The sequence below is a fragment of the Pundamilia nyererei genome, unplaced genomic scaffold, assembly GCF_000239375.1.
Source record: "Pundamilia nyererei isolate P.nyererei 1_Seehausen unplaced genomic scaffold, PunNye1.0 scaffold00076, whole genome shotgun sequence".
Taxonomy (NCBI): domain Eukaryota; kingdom Metazoa; phylum Chordata; class Actinopteri; order Cichliformes; family Cichlidae; genus Pundamilia; species Pundamilia nyererei.
The window spans coordinates 2141460-2160762 of NW_005187477.1; the positions used below are offsets into that span (position 1 = coordinate 2141460).

At 47.7% G+C, this 19303-nt stretch overlaps 3 protein-coding genes across 7 annotated transcripts in view; 1 reads left to right on the forward strand and 2 right to left on the reverse strand.

The window, feature by feature from the left end:
• Positions 1–239: 239 nt before the first annotated feature.
• On the reverse strand, positions 240–10839 carry iws1 (interacts with SUPT6H, CTD assembly factor 1). Of its 4 annotated transcripts, none has more exons than XM_005737464.2 (16): positions 10633–10839; positions 9577–9659; positions 8432–9116; positions 7371–7436; positions 7039–7246; positions 6820–6871; positions 6630–6733; positions 6376–6526; positions 6199–6281; positions 5953–6082; positions 5757–5874; positions 5567–5678; positions 4949–5005; positions 3936–3992; positions 3709–3820; positions 240–2273 (listed from the first exon to the last, which is right to left on the reverse strand). In XM_005737464.2, the coding sequence occupies exons 1-16, from the start codon at positions 10673–10675 to the stop codon at positions 2148–2150; spliced, it is 2187 nt and encodes a 728-aa protein (XP_005737521.1). In that variant the 5' UTR covers positions 10676–10839; the 3' UTR covers positions 240–2147. The 4 variants fall into 4 exon arrangements, with proteins under 4 accessions (XP_005737521.1, XP_005737520.1, XP_005737523.1 ...); XM_005737463.2 differs by lacking the exon at positions 10633–10839 and adding an exon at positions 10152–10251; XM_005737466.1 differs by lacking the exons at positions 4949–5005; positions 10633–10839 and adding an exon at positions 10152–10235 and having other exon boundaries at positions 6376–6520.
• Positions 10840–10892: 53 nt separating this feature from the next.
• wdr74 (WD repeat domain 74) lies at positions 10893–13568 on the forward strand. Its single transcript, XM_005737467.2, has 3 exons — positions 10893–10957; positions 11054–11771; positions 12553–13568. Exons 2-3 carry the CDS (start codon positions 11160–11162, stop codon positions 13066–13068), a joined length of 1128 nt encoding a protein of 375 aa, XP_005737524.1. The 5' UTR covers positions 10893–10957; positions 11054–11159; the 3' UTR covers positions 13069–13568.
• A 1549-nt stretch (positions 13569–15117) lies between these two features.
• The window catches only part of LOC102198539 (arf-GAP with coiled-coil, ANK repeat and PH domain-containing protein 2), an 11436-nt gene continuing 7250 nt past the window's right edge, over positions 15118–19303 (reverse strand). For both annotated transcript variants that reach the window (XM_013911984.1, XM_013911983.1), the window contains exons 13-23: positions 19098–19198; positions 18911–19022; positions 18616–18809; positions 18314–18383; positions 17765–17859; positions 17607–17674; positions 17097–17257; positions 16773–16882; positions 16574–16684; positions 16241–16302; positions 15118–15747 (exon numbers count right to left, since the gene is read on the reverse strand). In XM_013911984.1, the coding sequence (XP_013767438.1) occupies positions 15626–15747; positions 16241–16302; positions 16574–16684; positions 16773–16882; positions 17097–17257; positions 17607–17674; positions 17765–17859; positions 18314–18383; positions 18616–18809; positions 18911–19022; positions 19098–19198 (1206 nt within the window). In that variant the 3' untranslated portion in view covers positions 15118–15625. The remainder of the gene's footprint in view (positions 15748–16240; positions 16303–16573; positions 16685–16772; positions 16883–17096; positions 17258–17606; positions 17675–17764; positions 17860–18313; positions 18384–18615; positions 18810–18910; positions 19023–19097; positions 19199–19303) is intronic.

A 19303-nucleotide genomic window follows, 5' to 3' on the forward strand; every position in this document is an offset into this window, starting at 1 on the left:
GTGGAAACCGTCCTGCTCACTGATTCTGTTCTGATGTGCTTCTTCCTGCCCGAGTTTAACTGTGCTTAATAAAAAGAAAATGACAATGAAGTTCTGAGTGTGACTGATTTTTTCTCTTTTTCAACCCCTTGAGGATTTTAGATCATGTGCTAAAGGCTACAGTTCCACTAATGTCCACTAGAGGCTCCACCAGTAAGTCCCTCCCCATGCTCCCAGAAATAAACATGCGTACAGCCAGGTGAGTTTTTGTTGAGTCTTTATTAAGAAAAGATCATGTGATCCAGAACAGTGCACACAGAACGGCTGGTTCACACAATCCACGAATGATCCGGATCAATCAGAGTCCCGGCATTTCTTGTGTGAACTCATCCACCGAGGACTTCTGTACAGCTGCTATGGGAGCAGAGAAGGGAGATAATGGACCAGACTATCAGCAAAATACAAACACCTTCACATTCAGAGACGGGGAGCGCAGACGAGACTTCACCCTCAAATCCAAACCAGAGAACTTGAATGTACTCTGGACAAGAAACTCCAAAATGATCCTCTGATTACACAACACGTTCATCTTTAACCCAGCAACTCTGTCAGCATGGCAGTTTACAAAATATATTAAAAAAAAGAAAGAAAGAAAACAAGCTAACTACTAATACAAGCTAATACCACAGAGCAATTTAGTCTTTAAATGTAGGCAAATGGCTTGAAGATTACATAAGAATACAGATGTTTAGGACAATGCTAGCTCACAGCTAACATTAGCTATTGTTAAGAACTCAGCCAGTTAAATCAGATGACATTATGCTAATGATAGCCAAAAATGCTCAAACGCTTAAAATCAACATTTTATCTGCAATGCTACCTTCAAAAATCAGTGCCTTTGTTAAATTAGCTTTACCTAAGGCCAGTGCTATCATGCTAACTTCCAAAACTGGGCTAAGAGATAAATATAAATAAAATGAGCTTCACCTCCAAACCAGCTAAGATAATAACAGTGTAATTTGCTGACAGCTAAAAATAGCTGTCACCTCTATATGATAGCATTTGTTTAATTAATTTGTTTTTTCTGATGTAGCTCAATGCTAGCTACCAAAACAACCAGTTAACAAAGCTAAAATGGCTTTGATGTTAGTTTCACTTTGAAGTTATCTATGTTAACCATTCCTTAGAATTAAGGTTTATAGCATTAGCTTAAATTACTGATGTCTGCATTATTGATAGCTAGAAACTATTATGGTTTACTTTAAAACATGTGATCACTAACTCCGCCCAATGAACCGTGCATCACCACCAATTTAAAGGCGAACAACGATGTTCTACTCAAAAGAACACAAGAAAGTAAAGTGACAGGGCTGATAATAATATGTGGCCATAGTTCAATATTCACTGTTAGCATATAGATAAACATGAATGTTGGCTTAGAAGGCTTACAGACCTTAATAGTTTTGACATAAGGCTAACATAGCTAGCTAATATAAGCTATTGCTGCACTTTTTTTTTTTCAAGACAAAGCTAATGTAGATTGCTAACAATAACATAATTTTTGTTATGCTAGCTTTACAGCCAACTCACTCTGAGCCGAGGTAAAACTAAAACAGTAGGCTATTTTTACAGATTTTATTAGCTCCGTAGCATAGCAAATGTAGATGACTGCTAACATGACTCAGCTTTTGATACAACATCATCATAAATAACAGCTTCATTTTAAAGAAATACAAACACTCGCTAACATTTTAGACTTTGAGATAAAAATGCTGCCAATAATAAACAAAAATAAAAAAAACAGAAAAGAAAAGACTATGTGATGCCAGTATTTGTTAACACTGCGACTATCGCTGATTTTCAGGTCAAGCTAATCAAGCTAACTGCTAACACAAGTTGAACAATAAAGCGAATAATTAAACTGTTAGCATTAGGAAACGTTATTTTTGGATCATTTTGGAGTCTTTCATGCGTTTTGTTCAGAGGACAGACAAGTTTACAGCAGATAACACATTTGAACTGAAGCCAACACGGTCTGACAACAGCCCCTTTTTTCAGTAAGGCAGAGCTGGACCTGAGGAGGGCAAAGCTGCGGGTTTGTTCAGAAACAAAACAATAAAAAGTAAAAACGATAAATCCTACTGAGTTTAGAGCAGAAAAAAAATGAATCAGAGTGGCATTCGATTGCCTTCCACGCTGATTTTAACAGCGTGACCCGTCTTCGTCAGGCGCCGGATGTCAGCAAATCTACGCATCTGTTTATCAACACGGGACAAACTCTTCCTCACCGGACCCTGGAGGCAGACAGACACACAGAACAGGAAGTTACAGGATTTACATCTTGTAATCACACACTGAGGTAACAACACAAAGACAACCGGTTTGTTTCGCACACTTCACTGCTCATGCAGGAAGATGTTTCACAAACACCTCGTTCAGAGCCATCAGATGGGAAGACTGTTCCTAAAGACCATTTACAGTTCAAAATAAGCTTTGTCTCATTCTGCCCCCTCGCTCTGTGTGAAACAAGCTGCTTTAACTCCCCTCCTCCCTGAACATCTATTTGCTTCTGATTGGACAGCTTCTGGAAGCCTGCTGCTGGACGTGTGGCTGATTCCATATCAAAGTGAAAACATTTCTTCCTCCGGGTCAGCTGACTCATTTCTACAGTAAATGTATTTTATTTAATGAAGCCATGCAAATTACAGGTACACTGTCCCACACACTGCACACCTTCTCACCTGTGGAACGTTACTTCCCGTCTCTTAGTGATTATCTCTCTCTAGTGCATGAGTTTGGTGTTTATTAGGCTCAGAGGTGCTCGACGGCTGCAGCAGAGATGTTCATGTGTTCATACAGCAGGAAGGAAAATGATTCAACCCCGGGCACTGCGTATGAAGTCATATGACCTCTGAGTACATTACGGTTTTGTCCGTTGGTTATGACACGATCAGAAGGTTTATCAGTGATTGGTCTGACGTTAGAGGTCTGAATGACTGAAGTGTGATCGATCGTGTGCTCTTCGCTGTGTTCAGTGAACTCTGTTTGGGGGTTGGATAACTTTGCCTCCACTGTACGTCTGCACACTGCCGGTGAGTCAGGCTCTTCACACCATGCAGACAGACTTACTGCCCCCTGCAGGGGAGCAGGGGAGCTACAGGGGCATTCTGTTTCCCTCTATGCTGATCTTCACAGCTCCCTGCGGCCGCCCCAATTTTCTCTGCTCGGCGAAACGCCGTTTGTGCTTCTCCAGCAGGCTGATGGCCTTCTTACAGCCGCTCTACAAAGGACCAATCACAGCTCAGCTCCTGACCTGACAGCAGGTAAACTCCTCTTTCAGAGCTTTACAATCAAATAGAAGCAGAAAATAACCCGATGTCTGTTCCAGCACAAAAGTGTTGAAGTGTTTGTTTCAACTTTATTTAAACTTCAGAAAACTGACTGTTTATATAAAAGTTCTTTATTGTTATTCGGATTGTTTTTTCTTTAAAAACGCGTTTGCTCTTAGAGAGGTTTAAAATATATTTGTTTAATTTTGGAATTTTGGATTTGTGATTCATTTTGTAAATCGTGAGTAAATAATTTGTTTGACTCAATTACGAAAAAACTGAAACCAAATGTTCAACTCTGGATATTTCATAGGACTGTGCCTAAAGGGGGCGCTCTGCTGTTTAGTTGAAGTGTAGCCACGCCCTGAAGCACACGCCATCGGCCCGTGTGACCACTCACCCTGCTGGAGTCCCCCTCCACGTTCCATTTGGGCCGAACCACGTAGTCTTTGTTCGAGGGCATCGGGACTCGAGCCCGGGCGCAGAACCCGGGGTCTCCGGGCCGCAGAGCTCTGTTGGGAGCAGGCGTTCAGGTTAATGAGGGTGGAATTTAAACACGGCACAAAATTCCAGACGACAGAGGAGGAAGTTATGACAAATCCCGCCCCCAGATGTCTGAGAACTTACTTCTCCTCTCCGGTCAGCTGCTTCTCCAGGTCTCTGCGAGGCGTCTGACCTCCAGAACTACAAACAGAAGAAGAAGACACGAATTCAACTTCGAGTGTGAAGTAGCTCCGCCGCACCTCGCAGGTTTCTGAGCGATGTTCTTCACCGGCTGAGCCTCCATGCTGTTAGCAGCACGTCACTCCAAGGGAGTTAGTCGGCGCCAAAACTTCCCGCACGGAACAAACTCAGCCCTGCCCGAGCTCCACATCGTTAGGGCAGTAAAACACACACGGCTAACACTGCCGTTACAGAAACAGGCTCCAGTCTCTGCTCTGTTTAACCCCTCTGTGCAGCAGCGCCCCCTAATGTCTACAGTGGATATTAAAAGTATCAGCAGCTGTGACTGTATTAGTTTGTGTCGCAGATATGGACCGAAGCTGAAATAAGGCAGTCCTCCACTCCGGTGCAGTACCAGTTTCAACCACCGGGTGGCATCCAGTCCGCCTGAAATGCGCCCAAGCTAATGTTAGCGTTTCTAAGCTGACTTATTTTGATAGCTAGATGAGCTCAGAGTGGAGGTGGTAAAAACAGAGTTACAAGAAGGGCTTGAATCAAATATAAAATCTCAGCTTCAGTCGTTGTCTTTAGTTGAATCACTCTGAAATAAATGCAAAGTATTCAAACCGGCCAATTCTGCTTCATCTCACAAGCTCCACCCACCTGTTTGTGAGGAGCAGCCAATCAGAGGATACTTAGAGGAGGCTTATTTTATACTGCAAATTATGCAAACAGACTCTATTAGAGTCCAAGAATGAAAAAGGAGCTGGAAATGAGCAGAACGGGTCACCTTTAGATCGTGCAGCTGCACTCATGAAGTCATTTAAGTCTCAGGGATTCATTCTGGTCACTTTGGTGCTGCTGTGGGTATCTGAGGAGTTACTAAGCTTTAGACAGAGGGATGTAAAACCTGCAGAGACGCGTTAAAGAAGGTAAACCTGGTCACTCAGTGCAACCATGCAACGTCAGGACTGAACCTGGTTGGTGGAGAAAAGACATCAGGTTCCTCTGCCCTCTCCACCTTCTGAGGCTGACTGGGGGTGAGACGGAGGAAGAGGAGTGAAAGAGGAAAAACTACGCCTCACGCTAACTACGACCTTTAGAAATCATCTCACAATATTCAAAGAGAAGATCGAGAAAGGCGAAGCTTTCAAATGGGTTTCAGGTAAAGCCGTGCTGAGTGACTTTAGAGTGAACAGCGGTGGGAATGCGGCGCACAGATATAGCAAACACACTGGGGGGGGCGGGGTTTCCACCTGTACAAAACACCTGATACACTCTGACACAAGCAGAAGATGGAGAATGAGGGTTAAACTGTTCTCAGGTGAGAGACAAACATCATCACATGACAGGAAGAGGACGCTGAAAACAGAGCAGACATCAGCCCGGGGGGGTCGGTCAGTATTGTAGCTACTGCATGGTTCGGACGACTCGCTGTGGAAAAGGTCTGAAACCTAACGACGGCTGACAGCGATTCTAATAAAGTCAAATATGAGTAATTTTATGAATAATGTAAATAAAACTTAAATCGCTGCAGATATGAAGCAGAAACAAGAACGTTAGTGTCGTCTGGGTGACGTTGCGATCATCGTTACCTTAGGCGCCGTCTCTGAGGCATCTGCTGATCCAGATCTCTCTGCTGCCGCTCCTCTCTCGTCATCCCCTTATAGTTCGACGTCAGACCGAAGATCGGCCGCGACCACTCGTCTGGAGATGAGAAAGAGTTCAGAAACTGCGGCCTCCACGGCCAGACAGGGAAACTACAGAAAAGGAGCTTGGCCTTACTGATGAGTTTGAGAGCGAGGTCTTTGTTGGCTCGAGACTCTTTGGGATGTTTGTACAGGAACATGACGGCCCGCCCGATGCCGCTGTGCTTCAGCGTCTCCTGACTCACGCTGGGCAGCTGCAGGACGAAACACACCATGAACGACTGAATCTTAGAGACGCAGCTGAAGAACGACGCGCCGCGTTCAGCGCTCACCTCCTGCAGTATCCTGAGCAGCTCCTCTCTGATCCTGAGAGCGGGCAGAGATTTGTCAGGAAGAGGGCTGATCCACTCTTTAATGGCCGACATCACGCCGCTGTCGATGAATGTCTCCTTCAAGTCCTGCCTGAGGGACAAACGATAAGAGTCTTCAATGCAGTCACGGAGGAGAAGGACCTGCTTTTTTTTGGCGCTGGTCTCAGCACGTAAGCCTTCAACTATAAGCTAACACGGAGCTCTTACTTCTTCAGGTGCATGACGACCTGCGGCAGCAGCATGAGCTTCTTCAGCGCTGGTTTCTTCTGGCTGTTCAGAGCTCGATCTTCCTGCAAATAAAAACAAATGCACAGAGTCGGTGAGGATCACAGCTCAGAGATTTGTGAGGCTTTTATTTTGACGGGGCGAGAGCAGCGTGCGCACCTCCGCAGCCTCGTTCATCTTGGTGATCATGGCGTTGACCACGTCGTCGGCGTCGCTGATGAACGTGCCTCCATCGCGGTGCCGCCTCTTCTTGCTGTTCATGGCTTTCCTCCGGGCGAGCATGATGTCGAAGTCTGACATCATGCTGGTGCCACACACACACACACACACACACACACACACACACACACACACACTTAATAGCAGAAACAACAACGCTTGTTTAAAATCGTGTTGCTGATCAGCAGACTCACTCTTGGCCGCTGCGGTCGACGCCCTCGTCAGAGTCTGACTCCTCCTCCGCCTGCACCTTCTGCTTCGCCTTGCCGTCGCCCTCCAGGTCCTCCTGGTTGAAACCCTGCAGGACGACAGTTTGTGAAACGGGAACTGCTCGCGGCTGATCTCGCTTTTGTCTTTGAACGGAGACGCGACATCGAGGCTTACCGTGAACTCCTCCTCATCTCCAGACTCGCCAAAGATGTCTGCGATCATCTTCCTGCAACAGAACAGGCACATCAGCTCCTGGCAGCCACAGAATTAAACTCTTTATTTTGAAATGAAAACTCTGCATGTGTCTTCTTGCAGGGGTGGTAGCTGCATCCCTCAGGCTGTCCTGTAGGGGGGTTTGAGTTTTCTGCGAGGTGTTTCCACGTCAGCACTCACTCCTCCTGGTCTTCTCCGGAGTCGCTGTCGCTGCCAAACAGCGCTTTCTCGTCCTTGTTCCCCGCCGCCTTTGCTCGGTCGTCCTCCTCGCTCTCGCTGTCTGAGCCGAGCTCTCTCAATTTGGCGGCCAAACTTTTATCGGGACCCCCGAAGTCGGCGTCACTGTCTGAGTTCTCGTCGTCCGACACCGCCCGGTTCCTCTTCGCCACTGAGGAGACCGTCGAGAGCGACAAACGTCACACAACAGCGCTGCTTTGCCTCGCAGCATCAACTTTTACTTTCAGCAGAGAATCCAAACAAAGATCCTGCTCCAGCCGTCAGGTCTGCGTTACCTGGTTTCTCCGCCTTCTCCTCGTCCTCGTCCTCGCTGTCGGACAGGATGGCCTTCTTCCTCTTCACTGCAAACACAAAGCTCACTGGTTACTCACACAGCATCTAAAACGGAACTGAAATATTAACAGAACCGGCGAACGTGGCGGGTGACTCCGTCTCCGTCTGACCACGAACACAACGAGCAGCACGCCAAAGGAAAGTCTGTGAGAGAACGTGTTTACCATTACTAAAAGTGATCACATGTTCTTTAGTCGGTGAAGCCGGCGTGTGTGATCTCTGTGGCCCTGCTGGACGGGTACACCTTACCACAGACTTGCTTCACGACAGCGGCGACGTTTACCTCGCAAACCCGGACAGTGTTGGGAAAGTTACTTTGAAAAAGTAATTACTTATAGTTACTTCTTGAAAAAAGTAACTGAGTTACTATATTATCACAGTAACTAATTACTAGGAAAAGTAACTATTGCATTATTAAAAAAACCAAAACAAAAAAAGTTGAACCCTCTCAGAGCGCAGACTTTAAAAGCATCTCGCCTCGTTTCATCCTGTTCAACCTCGCAACCTGTAACCACCACAAACATGGTTAACGGATCACTTTCATAACTCGAAATATAAATCGGACATTTTTAAAACCTTTGCAGCTATTTACCTAAAATGCAGCCACGGTGTTTTCATTAAGATGTCACAAATGATTTGTGTCTGTGTCCACCGCACGATGCAGGAGAACGCCACCTGCAGCTGTGTCACTCCAGTGTTTACACTGTAATCTGTCTTTTTTTGGCAAAACTGTGGCGTTCAGCAGTCACCTCATTGTTCTGACACACAACAAAACTACACACTCCAAACACGCTAAACGTCACAAATCTCTCACCGCCGTCACTCCTAAAACTCCGCCTTCTTCCTAAACAACCAAATACCATGTTGTCATATCATTTCTTGATTGGTCGACATGGTACATTTTTCCACCAATAGGAAAGGAGTGTTTTTTCCTTTTCTTGGTGCTTTCGAGCTCTTTCCTTAGAAACACTTTTTGTGTTTCTTCTAAACTTCACGCGCGTACCTGGCTTCTCGTCGTCCTCGTCGCTGTCACCTCTCTGCTGCCTCTCCTCTTCCTCCTGCTGCTCTCCATCACTTCCTGCTGCAGTCTTCCTCCGCCCTTCCTCTTCCTCCTCCTCGCTGTCTGACTGCATGACCCCCTTCCACTTCTCCCCTCCTCCTTCCTCCTCCCGTTTCTCCTCCTCATCCGAGTCTATCTGCGCCGCCTTGCGTCTGGCAGGCGTCTCTGTGTCAGAGTCACTGTCAGCATTGGAGCGGCGCTCTGGGGACGCCGCGGCTTTGGCATCCTCGTTGTCAGAATCGCTTTCTGCCGCCGCTTTGGGCCGCTCCTCCACATCCGAGCTGCTCCCTCTCCGCTTGGGCGGCGGGGACGCCCCCTCCTCGTTGTCAGATGCTCCGTGTTTGAGCGGCGATGAGGCCTCGTTATCTGAGCCGCTCGTCCTGCGTTTCTCTGGCGGCGACTCCTCCTCCTCGGACGCGCTCACCCTGCGTTTCACTGAAGATGAGCCATCCTCATCGTCGCTGTCGGCGGGCCTCGGCGCCTCCGCCTCAGAGTCACTTTTGTCATCACGGCCCCCGGGGCCCTCGCCCTCCGAGTCGCTGTCGGCCCTGCGGCAGTCCTCGTTGTCAGAGCCGCTGGCCCCGCCACCTGTCACCATGGCGTCGTCCTCGTCGTTGCTGCCCTCGTCCTGACAAAAACAAAGAAAGTTTATCAGCCCGATCACGGCGGTCTGCAGACGGTGTTTGTCATATTTACAGTCCGAACAGACCGGAGCCGCCATTGTTCCAGCAAACGTAACAAATACTGACAGCGTCCACATCACTGCAGCTGCAGCACCAATCCATGTGTCGACCTCATGTTTTCCAGCTGTTGCAACATCTGTCTCTCTAACCTGTGACTCTTTCAGCTCCGGTACTGATCAATCACTGACATGCTGGGAAAACAACACTCTCATAATATCATACATAGAGCTCATCCCACACGGGTCCAAACATGGAAGATCAGCTGTCCATGTCCGTGTAAATCCGCCTGATTTGAAGTATGAATTTCAGGCACTACTTAAAATGCAAAGACGAAACTGCTCAGAATAAACGTTTGAAAACTGATGTCAATGAATTATCTGCAGAATCAATGAGATGAAGTCTGACCTCAGAGCGGCGCCCGGCGCTCCTCATCTCCTCGCCATCTGATGCTGGGTGTTCATCCTGAACCGGCGTGCCGCCTCCATCATCTACAAGAACACATCCGGAACATTCATGTTAAATTCAGTCCTTTTTAAAAGCATTTATAGGAGCTGCAAAAAGTATGCAGTAACTTTACCAAGCTGCCAAAGTAAAACTGAATGAAAACTACACAACAGCTTTCTCTGCATTCCCTTCGATAAACTGCCTTTCAAAGAAATAATCGTGCTTTTCAAGGATCACGGCTTATTAGGACTGGATAGAACATATGACAGCAGCAGTGAGAAGTAGAAGATTACACTACAGTCACATCAGAATATCCACCGTTCTGTACATTAACGGTCAAACAGGCTACAGCTTAGGAAACGTTTCTAGTGTTAAAAAGTCTCCGTAATGATCACACGATGTCATCAGCTGGTCTGTAAACAGCTCAAAAACAAACACTTGGATCCTCTGCAGCTGCTCGCCAAACTTCACTTTAAAAGTGACTAATTTTAGGTTCATGGCTAACCGCGTGACAATTCATCATAAAGTCCACCTACATGAGCAGACTTCATCTTTAAGGCTTTCGTATTGATTCGGCTCTCTTTGGTGTATCATGTCTAACCGGTTATATTGATTATGAAACGTTTGTTATGTAATCAGGCCAACAAACACTGATGGTTTAGCTTGGCTCGGTGGAAGGCCGCTTTCTGCCGGGTTCGTGTTGGATGGCTCCGCTGGTTTCCTCCACGGATATAACGTTGAAATATCACCGCGTGTTTCAGTCTTTTGGAGGTAAATGTGACGGAGAGCTCAGGAGATGTTTGCCTGAGACATGTTTCCTGGAAACTGGCGCTGATGCTGTCGCTAACCCTGAAACACAAACAACGATCCCTCCGCGTGATCACAACCCACCTCTGCATCATGTTTATCTAGGACGCGCTCATGGTGCTCGAATTCAGTTAGTATTCAGTTAGCTACTACAGTTGGTCAGTACTGTCCTGTTAGTCGTTTAAATAGGAAACAAAGCATAAGCGTTACCGGAGCGGTTCCCGGACATTAGATCGTCCTCCTCTCCGTCCATTTCCCCGACGAAGAAAGCTTTGAGTTTGGGCTTGAGGGCGGAAACCCCCCTCTGTCCACTGGAAGAAATAAACCTGAACGAAGTAACGACGGTCTGAGGAAGATTACACCCACAGCTAGCCTCTGCTAGCCCACACAGCCAAAATGGTGACTACCTGCATCATATGAGCATGCGCAAAGGGATCGGTCGCTTCCTAATGACGTAAACTGTCTTTTTGGAAAAAATAAACTTTATTAGTATGACAAATGATTGTAGAAAAAACAATACCAGAACATTGGTCGTGTAAGTATTTTTATTTATACTGTTTTGATTTTAATTGTACTGCCGAAAGTTTTTCTTAGCTTTGAACCGCGTGACACCGTCTGTTACAAACTCCAGCTGTAGTGTGACGACTTAGACACGCGCCACAGTCTACAGAAGATCCACGCGGACCCGGAGCTGTCCTGTTTTTTTCGGCTGGTTTGGTGTGTGTGAGTCCGGTGTGATGGGGGACCGGAGCCAGTTGTGCTCCGTGTGGCTCGGCTCGGAGACCGGGATCCTGAAGGGGGTCAGCCTGTCCCGGAAACAGGCCTTCAACTTCTGCAACACGAGCCACCTGAGCCGAGACCAGGAGGTCCGCGCGCTGTGCTGGGGGGACGCGGCGGAGAGCGAGCTGCTGGTGGGCTGCGTGGACGCCACCGTGAAGACGTTCAGCTTGGAGAAGGGCGCGTTCACCGAGAGCCGGCGCTGCGGGGACCCGGCGGAGGGCTGCTTCTCCGGGCTAGCGGCGCTGGGCGGCGACGCACTGGTCACCTGCGCGGAGAGCGGCGCGCTGCGCGTGTGGAGGCAAGAGGGCGGCGACGAGCCCGTGACACAGGTGGACGCCGGGAAGAACGTGTGCAGGATGCGGCAGAGCCCGGCGAACCCAAACAAGGTGGCCACCGGAGGGAAGGAGAACGGCCTGAAGATCTGGGACCTCCAGAGGCCCGAGCAGCCCGCGTTCAGCGCCAAGAACCTCCGGGACGACTGGCTGGACCTCCGGCGGCCCTACTGGGTCCGGGACATGGCCTTCATCCGGGACTCCGACAAAGTGGTCACCTGCACGGGTTACCACCAGGTGTGTAGCTGTGACTCACCCTCAGCAGGACAAAACGTGTTTTTAAAGAAGACCCATTTAAAGTTTACTTTGGCCCGGGTTAAAGGTCAAGCTTATCACAAACATCTGGTTTGTGTGATCTGTAAACGTTCGTCTGGCTCAGAATTGGCTCAAAAGTCAGACCAGACTCCGTTCAAAAAGTGTTTAATTTTAAATTTTCTTAAGTCTATGACAAAATTAAAGCTCGTGTAAATCCTCAGCTCTCTACATGTATTATATTTTTTTCTTTAAGTCGGCTAACATTTGAGCAATATTAAAGGACAACAACAAACTGTCTGAGTAAAACAAACTAAGGCTAAAATTATGGATGATTTTATTATCAAAGCCATCGTCAGTTTGGTTTCGGACCGATTCCTCATCAGTTTTCTCTCCATTCAGAAGGTGTTTGATTTAAGGTTTACTTTCTCTTCTCTCTACATTTATGATCTTTAAAATTTCCTCCAGGTTTACAAGTTTAAAGGGATATTCCATAAAATTATTAAGACAAAAACAACACAACTGAAGTTAAAGTTGTGGATAATTTCTAAAGTGTTTCTAAAAAAGAAACAATAATAGTGATTTCCCTTTGAGGTCTTTAGTATCCTCGGTGTTGATTCTTGATCAGTGGAAAAAATGCTTTTAGGTGTAAAAACAAATACAATAATAATAATTAAGCAGCAGAAAATAAAGTTTAAATCTGTCAATTGATGACCTGCTTTGTTTTTTTTTTTTTTAATAAAGTTATGTTGAAACTCTCTCTCAGGTGCACGTGTTCGACCCCTCGTCTCCTCAGAGGCGTCCTGTCCTGGAGGTGGAGTACGGCGAGTACCCGCTCACCGCTATCTCTCTGACGCCTGACGGCACAGCGGTGGCGGTGGGCAACACCCAGGGTCACATCGCCCTGCTGGACCTGAGGAAGGGCCTGGTGCGTGGCTGTGTCAAGGGGCTGGCGGGCGGCGTGAGGGGGCTTCAGTGCCACGCCTCCCAGCCGTTGGTGGCGTCTTGCGGCCTGGACCGCTTCCTGCGCATCCACAGCCTGGAGGACCGCAAACTGCAGCACAAAGTCTACCTCAAGTCCCGTCTCAACTGCCTCCTGCTCGCCAGCCAAGACCTGCAGGAGGGAGGGGCAACTGCAGGGGAGGCGGAGTCTGAGGTAAAGGAGGAGGAAGACGAAGGTGATGATGTGTGGGACGCTATGGAGCAGGTGGAGGAGAGGCAGAAGAGGAAAACGACAGAAGACAAAGAGACAACGAAGAAGAGGAAGAAGGCACAGGACTGAGAGGCATTTGAGGTTTTAGAGGACAGTGGGACGTTTAACCGCCGTAGCTGGGGGCTTGTAAGCAGCGTTTATTCAGACTGGAGGCCTTTTATTTTGAAAAGCTTCAGGTACTGGGTAGATGTTTCTCACCTGTGAACAGGTAGAGTCTGCGTCTGCCTGGGGAGACAAATGTATGAGTGCTCTAAAAGGTCTTTGTGGTTTTTTATGATTGTAATTATTGAAAATACACGTGTAATTATGATTAAAGGAGTTTCTGCTTCCTGTGTCTGATCAAAGAAGTTAAATGTGCTGACGGAGCATCTCAGCTCCTGAGGAAAAACTGCAGCAGAGAAAACGGTGGAAAAACAATCCAGTTGTAATTCTGTGCAGGGCGCTCAAACATGCGGCCCAGTGGATAAGAATGTGGGGGGAAAGGAGGGCTTCCAGTTTTTCAGTTTTGTCCCTCTGACCTGTCAGGGTTCACAGCCTTAATGCTAACAAATATTACCCAGACCATTTAAATAACAGGCATGAAAAACTTCCTGTTTTCAGGATTTCAGGAACTCAATTTGAGGTTTTTAAGCGATAAATCTACCCGTGTGACCCACTCAGGGTCAGAGCTGCGTGTGGCTCATCGGTCAGTGAACGCAGCCCGAGCTGCCCCTATTAAAGGTGCGTTCACTGGCAGCAGCTGCAGGTCTGAGCAGCACACAGAACTTGTTTTCAGTGTCTGATGGAAACATGGGATGAACTACAGTACTGTGCAAAAGTCCTGAGTCAGCAGCATTTGTTTGTGATTGGCTGAAACAAACAGCCCCAGTTTACTGTGACATGTAAATAACAACAGACCCCTCCCAGCTGTGAACAGGCCTGTGACTTCACACTGAGCGTGCTCTTAATAAATGAAATGTTCACTCAGCCCATCAGAAACATCAGACTTTATTTAAAACAAAAAAACAGACATTTTGAAATGTTAGGCCACACCCCTTCATTCAGGTAAAGTTTTAGTCCCGCCCTGGTTTTTATTTCCACTCATGGGCTCATGTTTGGATGTTTAATTTTTAAATGTTTTTCAGAGAACAACAAACAGAAAGCATATTATTTTTTACATCTGTGCTCGCAGGTGCGCAGACGGTGGGCGGAGCTTGTGAAATCCACAGGTATGAATTACTGTAGCAAACTGTATGTTTCAAACAGCTGGAGCTCAAAGTGCCGCGTGATTGGTGAGAACAAACATCAGAGACTCTTCTTCAGTGGTTTTATTGAGCAGTAGCATCACAGCAGTAACGAACGGCGTCATCTGCGTGATTCGACGCGTCCTGCTGTGTCAAACATTCAGTCAGAGACGAGCCTCGCGGCCTCGTTCATTCACACTAACACTCAAAAACAGATGAGCAGCAAAAGTCTGAAATCCCTTTTGGACACACTGTTAAACTCGGGGCATTAAGGGAGGTTATTAAATTCAACCCTGACGCTTCTTCTTCCTCCCACCGTACATCAGACTTTCAGCGAAGCTCATCACGGCTTCACGCTCCGTCACAGCTCGGTAAAAACGTGGAAACGACAGCCAAATATTTACAGTAACAGCTGAAACGTTTTTCTGGTTCCAGTTGTAAATATTACTGTGAAATACAGCAGAAGACTCGAGGTAATAACTATTTACATGACCTTCAAACGAGGGAGAACTTTGGATCAATTTAATCCGAATTTGTCCCAGAATGTAAAAACATGTTAGCACATAAACGTCACTATATTAAAGATTCACCTCCAAATATGAAACATTTTATTGTTCAAAGGGTTTCAGAGTGTTAAAATATTGTCTCTCGTTTCCCCGTCGTTGTATTTGTTATTACATTAAAGACGTTTCAGTCTAATAAACATCTAAAAACCACGATACCAAAACGTGTCTGTTATTACCCTTCACTGTGCGGTTAGGTCACATGTTACTGTTGTTGTATTTCCTCGTTATTACCAAGCTGGGATGTGAAGTGTTTGGACTTTCAAACAGAGACAGATTAAAACAAAAGGTGGAGGCTGTAGCTCCATCAGCTGTCAGAGCTCAAACACCTTTCACACATAAAACGCCTTCATTCCCAGCGATCCGCTGCAGCTTTCGGTGATTCCTATTTTTCGGCGCAGGAGCGGAAACATCTGGAAACGTTTTCTGGAACGCTGTCTGAATTGTGAGGACATAAAGTGCTGTTGGAAGTTTTTCAGGACGTGTCAGTGTCTTCACAGTAAATTAGTAACCGATTAACTGTGCCCAGCAGGGGGCGCTAGCTGTAACTACATCCTGAAGTAAAGTTGCGTGACTGAGGACAAACCTCTGTAACATTGATCTCCTCTCATGAGAGTTAAGACGTGATTATTCAGATAAAATATATTTAGATTCAATAATCTGAGGTTAATATGAGAGGAAATATTTTCAGCTGCACTCGTGGTTATCTGAAGGTCGGTAACGGTTCTCCGTCAACGGTAATCCAAGAAGAAGGTGTCTGAGGTCTTCCTCCTGCGTGGGCTGGTACTCGTGACAGAATAATTTACACTGTTACCGTCACCGCTCTCCATCCTTTCAACACTACCCCTCCTCCTCTTCCTCCGCCCCTCCTCGGCTGAAGTGCCGCCGGCTCAGTCGCTCCGGGTCATGTGACGCCATGTCGCTGAAGTCCCGGAAGATGTCCTGAAACGTCTCATCATCTCCTGAGGACAACACGACAGTCACAAGTTAACAGGAGACATCATGGGAGGAGGCCTGGCCTCTCCCCTGCCTCCAAAGAGCCAATCAACAGAGGAAATATAAGCCAATCAGGTTCACAGGTTAACCCCAACCTAACCCAGGTTCAGGTAAAGGTTCGCGACCATTTCAGAAACTGTGAGCACGCCCAGCAGGACTCTGCATCACAGGGAAACAGGTTTGAAAGGTCGAGTTGAGGAAAAGCCGACAAACTTTCAAAGCGTTTTGACGTCTCCGTGACGTCAAAAGTTACACTTACAGTTCCTGCTCCGGTCATTAAGAGTGCGCCTTTAAAATAACCAATCAGATTTCACCTAGCTACAAAACTTTGATAAAGGACATAATCTTTATTTTCATTTTTGGACTGCAGCAGCTCTGCGTGACGCTCGTTCAGCCATCTGGTTTCACCTTTCTTCTCAGCTGAAGACAAACGTGAGACAAATGTTGGAGTCGACTAACCCGCGGCGCCGAAGACTCCCTCCGAATCCCTCATCTCCTCGTTCATCCGGGCCATCCGGAGCCTGAAACACACGAGCCATGATCACGTTAAAAGAGTTCACAAAGGAATTGAAAGACTCCGTTATCGGTCGTGTGTTTCCACAGCGCTCTGAAGACCCGCCTCGACCAATCAGATCAGTCCCTTGACGTACGAGAAACTTTATGATTGGACTCTGGTCACGGTCTGAAATGTGAAACGTCACGTGTCGACTTTTTCATACATCAGTGGGCTTTTCTGATCTTCAGGATGCCGTGGAAACAATGTTAAGGCTGGAAACACTTCCAGTGACTCACAGAGTGACGATGTCAGCATTGGCCGTTTCCACGGCGATGGCCAGAGGGTCATGACCTCTCTCGTCCACTGCGTACTGATTGGCTCCTCTCTTCAGCAGCAGGCACACCTGTCTGCAACGGTCAATTAAAACCAGCAGCGTTGATTCGAGCTCATGCTGTGTGTGCGTGTGTGTGTGCATGTCTGTGTTCGTGTGGTTACCCGGTGTGACCAGCAGTGGCGGCAGCGTGCAGCGCCCCCTGTCCTCTAAGGTCTCTGTGATTGACGTTTGCGCCGTTCTGCAGCAGGAACTCGCACGCCAACAGCGACCCCTGTAGGCAGCCGAGAGAAACGGTGACAGCAACGAAGTTTGTATTCTGTTTACATCACAGCTCTCTAAAGGCTCAGTGTGCAGAAATAATATTACTGATAATAACACTAATAACAACGATGATGATGTCAGTTAGGAGTCAGTGATGTTATTAATGAGTAATAATCAATAAAAGGTGCCTTCAGTAACATTTCCTCTTCTTTGTGCATGCTCACCCCGATCGCTGCTCCGATCAGCGGCGTGCGGCCCTCCTCCTCGCCAACGCTCCCGTTGACCTCCGCCCCCTCAGCCAACATGGACGCCATGGCAACCAGGTCTCCTGCCAAAGACGCCTGATAGAGACGTAGCATGGCTGAGTCCTTATGACGATGATGCTCTGAAACAGAAAACGCAGAAAACATTTTTTTCTAAACACAATAAATTTAAGTTAGTGCTGAAGCGCAACAGGACGCCGTAACACGCCGATGCGAGCACTGACAGAGGAAGCCAACCACACAGCTGTCGTGCACGGGACAGGAAGTGAACAGACGGGTGCTGCAGCAGAGAGGCGTGATGGGTCAGGTGTTACAGGGGGCAGTGAGGCTCAGAGCAGCGGCAGGAACGAATCCAGCAGTAAAATGTAAAAGTAATAGATTACTGCAGTGATGAATGTGCTGATAAGGTATCGTTCCAGTTTAAACAAACTTCTTAAATTCTAGTTACAATGTGCAGACGGTCGGACTTACGAGCGCCGTTGGCCTGGACAAACTTCTTCTCCACGTATTTCTCTTTGATCCACGCCTCCTTCTCGGCCCTGAAAGGGAGAAAAACAGGACGCTGAGTCTCTGCTTCCAACATTCACGTTCAACCAAAGCCGATTCCTTTCAGCGGCTCGTGTTTTTACCGCGGGCTGTCGGCTCGGGGCTTGACTCGTCCCTCCTCTGAACATCGCGCCTCGTAGATCTGGTTCATCACATCGTTTCCCAGAACGCACAGCAGCTGAGGAGGAGCATTCACATTTTAGAATCTGGGCCTGCGATCGATTCTTCATTGATTTTTTTTCAACGTCAGACATGAGCAGCACTGTGAGATTCTCCCGGTTAGACTCGGGACAGGTGAAGGCAGTTTGGGCTGTTCTGGGATCAGTTTGGTGGGTTTTCAAACATAAAGATCCAGAGAAGCTGGGAACTTCTTGTGTTATTTTCCACAACAGCTGATTGCCTTTTAGAGACTGTTTAGAGCAATTTCCTGAAATGATTCAATGACCGAGCAGCGATTTGTCGGCTTGTTATTAGTTCAGGGTGTTTGGATCACACAGAGGCAGAAATCTGATTTTTGAGCTTTCTCGTTTCTCCTCGTGGCGTTATATTTGACAGCTTCCTCACTTTACGGTCTGCTCTTCACTTTATGATGCCGGAGTGTTTCGCTTCAGTGCAGAGTGTTTCGCTTCTACCTTCAGCTGTTCGGCCTCCCAGGAGTCCAGAGTGAGAGATCGCACCTTCGACAGATGGACTCCGAGGCTCCTGCAGACACAGAGAAAGAAGAACATCGGCCAACGTGTTGCTGGTTTTCATCTTCTGACAGTAAACTATGAAGATCACCAAACACCAGTGAGTACTTCTCATGGTTCCCACAGGCTGTGTGTGGACAGAGAAGGTTGATGAAAGATCAAAGGGCGAGATTAAAGCCTGACACCTGCTAAAAAGCAGTGAAGAAGAAATGAGGAGGAAGTCCTCCTGAAACCTGGGCTGTTACCGGTGTATGCCCGAGCACTCGATGCACATGGTGACTGCCAGGTTGATGGAGGCCCAGCGAGGCTCTTCCTCCCCGCAGTCACAGCACCTCTGGTTCCCAAGGCCCCTCAGGGCCACGCTCAATGCTGCCGGCCTCTGGGCGGGAGGGCCCGGACAGACGTCCCCGCCACAATGCAGAGGGGGGAGCTCCTTAGGCTGCACATAGAGAGGAAGAACTCGTCAGCCAAATGGATGGGGGAGGGGAGTTAGCTGTAATATTCAGAGGTGAGTATATCGTGGTCGTGGTGTGGACCGGCCTGCGTCAGCTGAGTGTCGCTTCGCTCTCTGTAGGCGAGGTCGATGCTGCCCTGCAGAGCACTGAGCCAGGCCTGCTTCAGCTGCTCCGAGTCGGCCTGCAGAGCACAACACCTGGAAACAAACAGGTCAATTAACGCCATATCACATGACCCTACAGGTGTGAAAACGCCGTGTTCACTGTCTTACTTCTGGACGGAGAGCAGCTCAAAGCAGAAGCGTCGGTCCACGTGATCCAGAGATTTGACAGCACACAGTCGAAGATCCACAAACAGAACCACAGCTTCCTCCTGCGGCGTGGGATTCAACATGACTCGTCATCATGATCCTCAGCATCATCACCATCCTCAGCAACATCACCATCATCACCATCCTCACCAACATCACCATCCTCA